The sequence below is a fragment of the Pteronotus mesoamericanus genome, unplaced genomic scaffold, assembly GCF_021234165.1.
Source record: "Pteronotus mesoamericanus isolate MK-2021 breed Mesoamerican mustached bat unplaced genomic scaffold, CSHL_Meso_final contig_182, whole genome shotgun sequence".
NCBI lineage: Eukaryota > Metazoa > Chordata > Mammalia > Chiroptera > Mormoopidae > Pteronotus > Pteronotus mesoamericanus.
Window position 1 is genome coordinate 28,240,283 of NW_026555078.1, and position 9,457 is coordinate 28,249,739.

General features: G+C 34.0%; 1 protein-coding gene across 1 annotated transcript in view; it reads left to right on the forward strand.

The window, feature by feature from the left end:
- Window positions 1-9,129, forward strand: part of CUNH14orf39 (chromosome unknown C14orf39 homolog) — a 43,658-nt gene extending 34,529 nt beyond the window's left edge. The window contains exons 16-17 of the mRNA XM_054567032.1: window positions 5,569-5,626; window positions 8,927-9,129. Of these exons, the coding sequence (XP_054423007.1) occupies window positions 5,569-5,626; window positions 8,927-9,129 (261 nt within the window). The remainder of the gene's footprint in view (window positions 1-5,568; window positions 5,627-8,926) is intronic.
- Window positions 9,130-9,457: the final 328 nt, after the last annotated feature.

A 9,457-nucleotide genomic window follows, 5' to 3' on the forward strand; every position in this document is an offset into this window, starting at 1 on the left:
TAACCAATTTTATGTGGGTTAGAATATTTGATTCTTACACCTACCACAGAATATTAAATTGTTGAAATTACAAATTTATTGATTGATTATATGGCATTATTATACATTTTGTAGTTTATGTCTTCAACTTTTATCTCAATTTTTATCTAAATGTTTATTTCAAAAACAATACCTAGAAGGTACATACTACACTTACTTAATATTCACCTACAATAGTAACATAAATGCAAAGTAACTGTATGTAACCTTAGCAGGAAACATGTACATTTGGATGAAGAAAAAAATACATTGAAAAAATAATTGCATGTATCAAAAGATATATGAAATACCTGTATATGAAGAAAATATTATAAATATATATTTCTTCCCCCAATAATTTATAAATGTAATCCAATTCTAATTGGACTCCTGGCAAGCTGGTTTATTTTTAATTTTTTTTGTTTTGATATTGCAGTGTTGGGGTTGGGGAACAAGACTGGCAAATAATTACTAGGTTTCCTGGTCAAGAATAATAAAAAAAATTCAAAAAATAAGATTGGTAATAAATTAAAATGGAATTCTAAGAAAACATTTAACCCAAAAGAAAGCAGAGAAGGAACAGCATAACAAGAAACCAAGGGAACAAACAGAAAACAAATAATAAAATGTTTGATTAAAATATGAAATTTTAACATAATTACATTTCTATAAATGGACTAAACACTCTGATAAAAGGCAGAGATTATAAGATGGACAAAAAGCATAACCCAAGTAATCTATAAGATAACACTTTAAAGACAAAGACCAGTTGAAAGTAATTGATGGAAAAAGGTAGAGCATGAAAACTGTAAGCAAAGGAAGGTCACAATGACTATACTATTATCATTTTAGGTAATCTTCCAGACAAAGAATATTGACAGAGATATAGAGGTGCATTTCATAAGGATAAAAGGGCCAATTCTTATGGAAGATATAACAGTGACAAATGTGTGCATGCCTTATAGCAGATTCAAAATACAGAACAAAAATTAACAGAATTAAGGGATAAATAGACAAAAACACAAACTTAGTTGGATATTTTTAACATCCCCTCTCAACAATTGCTAGAATTAGACAACAGTCAATAAATATCTTTTATAAAAGCTGAACAACACCATTGACCCAATTGACTTAACTTATATTTATAGAACACCACATCCAGCAAATGCAGCTATATATATTCTTTTCAGGTGCTGATGGTGCATTCACCAAGACAGATCATAACCTGAGCCCAAAATAAGTCTTATTAATAAATTTAAAAGGGCTGAAATCATACAGAGTATATTCTCAGACCACAATAGAATTAAATTAAAGATCAATAGCAAGATAGTAGGAAATACTAAATATTTAAGTTATGGATCAAAGAAATCATGAGAGAAATGATAAAAAAAATTAAAAATGAATGATTGTAAACATTCAGCATATCAAAAATTGTAGAGTGCTGCCAAAACCAGAGTAAATGATAACTTTAAATAACTAGTAATTTAAATAATTAAATTAATAGAAAAGAAGAGAGGTCTAAAATTAGTGACCTAAGGTTCCACCTTAAAAAGCTAGAAAAAGGAACAAAATAAACCTAAAGTAAACAGAATGAAAAAATAAGAAAAATCAGTGAACTAGAAAACAAAGAGAGAAAAATGAACAAAGCTGAAGTTGGTTCTTTTTTCTTCCTTTTCTTTTGTAATTTTAAGTATATTTTATTAATTATGATATTACAGTTGTCCCAGTTTTTCCCTCTGTGCTCCCCTCCTCCCATTGCCCCGCTTCCTTCCAACAATCACCCCCCTTAGTTCATGTCCATAGATTATACGAGTAAGTTCTTTGGCTTCTCCATTTCCTCTGCTGTTCTTAACTTCTCCTTGTCTATTTTGTTCCTACCAATTATGCTTCTTAATCCCTGCACCATATCCCCATTCTCCCCCTACCTCCCCCAGCTGATAACCCTCCAAATGGTCTCCATATCTATGATTCTGTTCCTGTCCTGGTTATTTGCGTAGTTGTTTTTGTTTTTGTTTTTAAATTCAATTGTTGATAGTTGTGGATTTGTTGCCTTTTTAATGTTCATGATTTTGATCTTCTTTTTCTTAAATAGGTTTCTTTAACATTTCTTGTAATAATGGCTTGATGGTAATGAAATCCTTTAGCTTTACCTTGTCTGGGAAGCACTTTAACTGCCCTTTAATTCTAAATGATAGCTTTGCTGGATAGAGTAATCTGGATTATAGGTCCTTACTTTTTATCACTTTGAATATTTCTTGCCATTCCCTCCTTGCCTACAAAGTTTTTTTTTGAGAAATCCCCTGATAGTCTTATGAGACCTCCTTTGTAGGTAACTAACTTCTTTTCTCTTGCTTCCTTTTAAGATACTCTCTTTATCTTTAACATTTGGTATTTTAATTATGATGTGTCTTGGTGTGTCCTCTTTGGGTCCAACTTCTTTGGGAATATCTGTGCTTCCTGAACTTATATGTGTATTTCCTTCACCAAACTAGGGAAGTTTAATTTCATTATTTTTTCAAATAAGTTTTCAATTTCTTGCTCTTTCTGTTCTCCTTCTGGCATCACTATGATTCAGATGTTGGCACATTTGGAGATGTCCCAGAGGTTTCCTACGGCTCTCCTCATTTTTTTGAGTTCTTGTTTCTTCTTTTTGTTCTGGTTGAATGTTTTTCTCTTCCTTATGTTCCAAATCATTGGTTTAGTCCTGGCTTCCCTCCCTTTCTCTGCTGGTTTCCTGTGGATTATTCTTTATTTCACTTAGTGTAACCTTAATTTTTTCCTTTATTTTTTTTGCCATACTCAAGGAGTTCTCTGAACATCCTGATAACCTGTGTTTTGAACTCTTCATCTGATAGGTTAGCTATCTCTGTTCCACTTAGTTCTTTCTCTGCGATTTTGTTCTGTTCTTTCATTTGGGCCATATTTCTTTGTCTCCTCGATTTAGAAGCCTCCCTGTGTTTGTTTCTGTGTAGCAGAGAAATCTGCTTTTTACTCCCTGTCTTATTGGTGTGGCCTATGTAGAAAAGGCATCTGTAAACTGTGTGTGGTGGAGCCTTAGGTAATTGCCAGGGTGGGGCAACCTGCTTCATTGCTTTGTGGCTATGTGGGGAGGGCTCAGAAAGGGGACAATGCCACCACCTGGCTTCTGGCGGTTTGCCCAGTGCTCACCCCATTTCTAGTCACTACATCCCCTTCCCATGTGTGACTGGCACCCTTCCAGGTGCTGCCTCAGTGGTGAATCCCGGAATGAATAGGTTTGCATACGTTCTAAGGCTTTGCTCACCCTTTATGCCAAATAATCCAGCAGTTTATTCTGCTGCCCCAACCCCCACTGGTTTTTACAGCCAGAGGTAATGGGTATCTATCTTTGCAGTGCTGAAACCCTAGGCTGTGCAATCTGCCCTGTGGTTGGGCTCACTCACTCCCAAGGTATCCCTCCTGTCTTGCCACCGCCTTTCTGTGGCACACTGCCTCTCCACCCGTCTCTGCAACTTGGCCCCTCCTACCCATCTGGGTGAATTTGTCTTCTTTAAATTCTTAGTTGTCAGACTTCCATGCAGCTCAATTTTCTGATGGTTCTGGGTGTTACTAGTTTTGAGATCTGGTTGTAATTCTTTCTATGGTTGTGTGAGGAGGCAAAGCATTTCTATTTACGCCTCCATCTTGACCAGAAGTCCCCTGGTTCTTTTTTCTTATATTCACCAAAGGACATGCTTTTTGATTTTAGAGACAGTGGAAGGGATGGAGAGAGAGAGGGAAAGACATATCAATGTGAGAGAGAAACATTGATCAGTATACACCCAGTCTAGGAGACCAAACCTGCAACCTAGGTATGTGACCTGATCAGGAATCAAACCTGTGACCTTTTGGTTTACCTGACAATGCTTCAGCCAAGTGAGGCACACCAGCCATGGCCCAAAGTTGGTTCTTTGAAAAATATTAACAAAATTTATAAATTCCTTACTAGACTGACAGAAAGGTAAGACAATTTACCTACATTAGAAATGAAAAAGAGAATACCCTAATAAGAGAATACCATGAAATACAATACTGGTGTGTTTGTGGGGAGTGGGGTAACTTCACTTTTTACTTAATAAAATTCCTGTAAACCTATAACAATCAAAATAGTGGGATAATGGTACAAGGATTGACAGATTGATCAATGGTATAGGCTAGAAAATCTTGAAACAAAAGTATTTAGAATGTGATAAATATGGGATCCCAAAATAGTAGGGCTAAATTGGGTGTTCATCTTACATAATACAGCAGTAGAGGTTATAGATGCATTAAAGAAAAAAGTATTTACCCATAAAATTTTCACAGGAAATACAGATGGATCTTAAGACCTTAAGAGAAGGAAGGATTCTCTAAGTAACAATGGAAGAAGAGCCAAAAGAAAAAAATTTTTTAAAAATTTATTAATTTATTTTTAATGGAAGAGGAAAGGAGGGAGAAAGAAAGGGAGAGAAACATCAATGTGTAGTTGCCTTTCACGTGCCCCCAACTGGGGGCCTGGTCTGCAACCCAGGCTCTGAGTTGTGCCGTACTGGGAATTGAACCAGTGACCCTTTGGTTCACTGGCTGGTGCTCAGTCCACAGAGCCACACCATCTGGGGCCAAAAGAAAAATTTTAAAATTTGAGTTTGGTTACATACAAATGTTTATATGTTAAAAAAATTAAAGGCAAAATGATAATGTGATATTAAATATTTGTAATACTATGACAAAGGATTAATATTTAATATGTAAACAGCTTATATGTACCACAAAGAAAAGATACTGCCTCAGTAGAGATGTTGACAAAGTCCATTTAGTGAATAGATAATTCATGAAAATAAATTCAAATGATTTATAAAATGTGTGGGGGAAAAATAGCTTTCCATAATTGTCAAAGAAATGTAAATAAATCTATGCAAACAGTATTCAGTTGTGCTTTGTATTAGAAAAAAGAAACAACTTAATTATCCAAAATAAAAGGATGTTTGAAACTGCATGGTATGCCAATATGGAGGAATGTTAAAATGCCATAAAAAGAGTCAGGTTTTGGAAAAATAATGACATAAAAATGCTCATTATGCATTATTAAGATTTTTTTAAAACCAGAAAACTGTTGTCATGATTCCAACGGGCTTTGATAGCAAAACTTGATCTGAAGTGACATGAAGTTATCATACTTCCAATTGCTTTTATAGGCAGGAAAATAATACCAAGAACCTGGTTTGTAAAAAGCTTTCAGAATAAAGCAAAAGTTAATTAGAATTTTAGGTTATATTAATATTCCAAAGTAGGAGCTTCCTTTGTAAAATACATATAAACTAGTAATATTTTTATCTATTGCCAGCATCAAATCAATAAGCCTTATTTTAATATAAGTAAATGATGTTTTGAAGATAGATCTCTTAAGTACAATAGTGTGCTATATAGAATGTTGCCATTTCATCTACTCTAATTATGCTTATTAGAAGAACCAGGCTTTTGATTCAAATATAAATGCTGTATATACTGTTCTACTGATTTCATGAGTAATGTTGAATGGAAATTATTTTTCAGTTTAATGAACACTGTTCTGCAGGAAATTTAAATCCTCTCTCATCACAACAAGAAGTTGGTAAGTGATTGGTAGTTTGCATCTATATTCATGAGGGATATTAGTCTGTACTTTACTTTTCTGGTAGTGTCCTTTTCTGGCTTTGGTATCAAGGTAATGCTGGCCTTATAAAATGAATTTGAGAGTGTTTCCTCCTCTTTGATTTTTTGGAAGAGTTTGACAAGGATTGGCATTAATTCATGTTTAAATGTTTGGTAAAACTCACCAGTAAAGCCATCTGACCTTATTTGTGATTGTGTTATTAATGTCTCTTTATAGCTAAGGTATCTGTTGACATTAAAAACTCATATTTGACAAATGAAACAAATCAGAGAAAGACAAATACCATATGATTTCACCTATATATGAAATCTAAAAAACAAAACAAAGGAACAAACAAAACAAATTCATAGATAAAGAGAACAAATGATGGTTGCCAGATGGGAGGAGGGTTGGGACCTGGGTGAAAAAGGTAAAGGGATTAAGAAATACAAATCAGTAGTTACAAAATAGTCACAGACATGTAAAGTACAGCATCGGGAATATAGTTAGTAATATTGTAAAACAACAAATGGTTTCAGGCGAGTGCAAGACGTATCAGGATGATCACTTTTTAAGTTATATAAATGCCTAACAGCTATGCTGAACACCTGAAACTGATATAATATTGAATGCCAACTGTAATTGACAAGAATTTTAATTTAAAAAATAAACAAAAAAAACCCTCAGCATATCTGAAACCAAACTTGTTCCCTTTTTTATGTACCATTATTCTAGTTGCCAAGACTTAGAATATCAGTGATAATTTTACTTTCTCTGTCTTTGAATATATTCAGCTTGTCATCAAGTTTTATTAATTCTCTCTGAAATATTTATTTCTGTTCTTTTCTGTTTTCATTGAAACCATATTTCAGATTCATTTCCATTCACTTGGGCTATTGCAGTAACATTGTAATTAGTCTTTTCCTCCTTTCATCTTACCTGTAGATCACAGTCCAATTAATCTTCCTTACGCATGGTGTTGACCACCTCATTTCCATAGTTAAATACATTAAGTGACTCCCCATCGTGTATCAACTTATGCTTCTTCTTTTCTAACCTAGCTCCCAAATACCATTTAAGCTTTCCTCTTATAAGAGTAATCTGTGCTTTGTCCAGACTGAAGAACTCATTGCAAACCAAGTATGTCCACACTTTCTTCTCCCTGGTGTCCTCAACTTCATCTCTTTCTAACCATCTTTTCAAGACCCAGTTCTCTTCCATACAAACTTTTATTTTCCCCTTCAACCTTCTATTCCAAAAATATCTCTCCTTCACTTTCCTGAACATTTCTTTTTAAAATACTTTTTTGCATTCTATCACCTGTCATTATTTATCAAGGTCTATCTGGAAAAAGTCCATCCATTATATAATGTTAATATAATGAGAATGGTTTGCATGACATTGATGTAACTGGCAGCCAAGGTGAGTGGACTGGAATGCGCATGCGTGAACAATGATAACTTCACTGTACTAGTCAGTGGGGGTGGTAGACGCTGTTGAGTGAGCGTGTGTACTGTGTGGCAGTCACATTCAAAATGAGCAACTAGGGCAATGATTCTGCAAAAAAATTTGCGTTAAGCTTGAACATTCTTCCCTGTAAACTATTGGGATGGTTCAGAAAGCTTTGGGGGACAATGCACAGAGTGCAGCACAAATAAAAGTGTGGCACAAATGCTTCAAAGATGGTCAGGAATCTATTGAAAGTGATCTAGGTTCTGAAAGGTCTGCAATAAGCAGAACACCTGAGACCGTTGAATGTGTATGGGCTGCAATCAACAAAGATCAGCGACTGACAATGTGAGAACTAGAAGCTGATCTGGGGATTCCAAAAACTACTGTGTCCAAGATTTTGACACAAGAACTTGACATTAAATGTGTCATGGCAAAATTCATTCCACAGCTTCTGCTACCAGAGCAGAAGGAATATCATGCTGCAGTCACTAATGACTTGATTGAAACCACTTACAATGATGCTGGGAAAACTGTGTGAGGTCCCAAGGTGCATACTTTGAAGGGGACTTAGGCGTCATTGTCCTGTGTACAATGTCTCTTATATCTTCCTCAAGAAATGCCTCTATTTTCCATATTACATGGCTGGATAGTTTCTGGACAGGCCTTGTATATAAAGTCTCTTCTAACCACAGGTTATTTGAAGTCATGTGTACTGAAGTCAATGGAAAAATAAAGTGAGAAAGGGAGAGGGGAGTACTCAAGTATCTGTAATCAATCCATCCATTCACCCACCCTACTGCTGGTTGGCTCAGATTTATTTAGGGTGAAATAATAGATGTTTAAAACTATCTGAAATTACTAAGTGGCACAAAGTAAATTGTTTTGCCTAATGTACTCATTGAATTAGTTCTCTATGGAAAAATATAGGTGCTTTAAAAGACTTGTTTCAAGTAGATGACTATATATTTTAAATTAACAATTAAAATTATAATTAAGATGTTGAAAATATACTATAGTCTTAAATAATAAAATGAATGAAAAATAATTTTTTCCTTAACAACTCTGGAGTCATCAACCAAATAATTTTTAATGTCAAGTTGATTTTAAAAATCCCTTTTAAAACGGTAGCACCCTTTTCACTGTTGACTTATGCAATGTCTCTCAGACCCACCATTTCTTTTACTTTCCCTTTACCATTCCCTTTACTGTGACTTTAGGTGAAGCCCAGCTTTCATCATCTCTTTTCTATTATTCCCTCTTATAAACACTCTCTCGTTCCAGCCCTTCTGCACATTCTCTTCTGAATAATCCTTATATAAAGAAGTACAAATCTTGTCATATCTCTGCTTGAAAATATTTAATGACTTCCTGTTATCTACCAAAGTCCAGATTCTGTATTTGGACATTCATCAGTTTTTCCAAGCTCACCTTCATTAATTCCATTTTAATAACTCTTTATTATTTCTCACTGCTCCTGACAAGCTGAATTTATTTCTGTCATCCTTATATTTCCAATGCACACCTGTTTCTGTGCCTCTGTGCTATGCTCTCAACTCAAGGTCTTTGCCCCTCCTTCTATCTTATATACTAGTTCTTTATATACCTGAGTTCAAATTACTTCAAAGTAGAATTTATGTTTGAATCTGTATAACCCTCCATAATAAAAAGGACAGTGCTTTGCACAGGAGATGAATATAGTTAAATATCTTCATGACAGATAAGTGATTCAATGTTACCATATGTACTGTATGCAATATACTATAATATAGTAGGTTATACAAATTATGTAACATGAATAGCATGATATTGTATATATATTTTCTTCAGGAAACTTATTTGGGAAACCAGAAGGAGAAGATGCCTTTACATTTTCTTTTCCATCAGATTCTTCAACTCATACTTTTGGAGCTGGAAAAGATGATTTCAGTTTTCCATTTTCATTTGAACAGGATCAAAACTCAACACCTCCTTCTTCTGTAAAAGGTTTTTCATCTTCCTCACAAAATACAACTCAGTTTACTTTTTTTTGAACTAATTACTAATTTCTTGAATTATTTTACTGCTCTGTAATCTTCTAGGGTAAAAATTTACATTATTAAAATATGAAGGCTACTTTTTGTTGATTAAAGCAATTATGGGTTATCATAGTTATATAATTTGATTATATTATTTAAATATTGAAGGAAATTAAGCCTATGTCATTTAATTTTGTTTTTATTGTGGTATTAGCTATTACCATTATTTTGGTTTTAATTTTGCAAGCCATATTCAGCAGAACTTTTATTAATATTAATAGAATTTGATGCTTTTTCCATTAATCTTTATTGTTAATGTTAAGTCTGTTTCTCCATACAACCT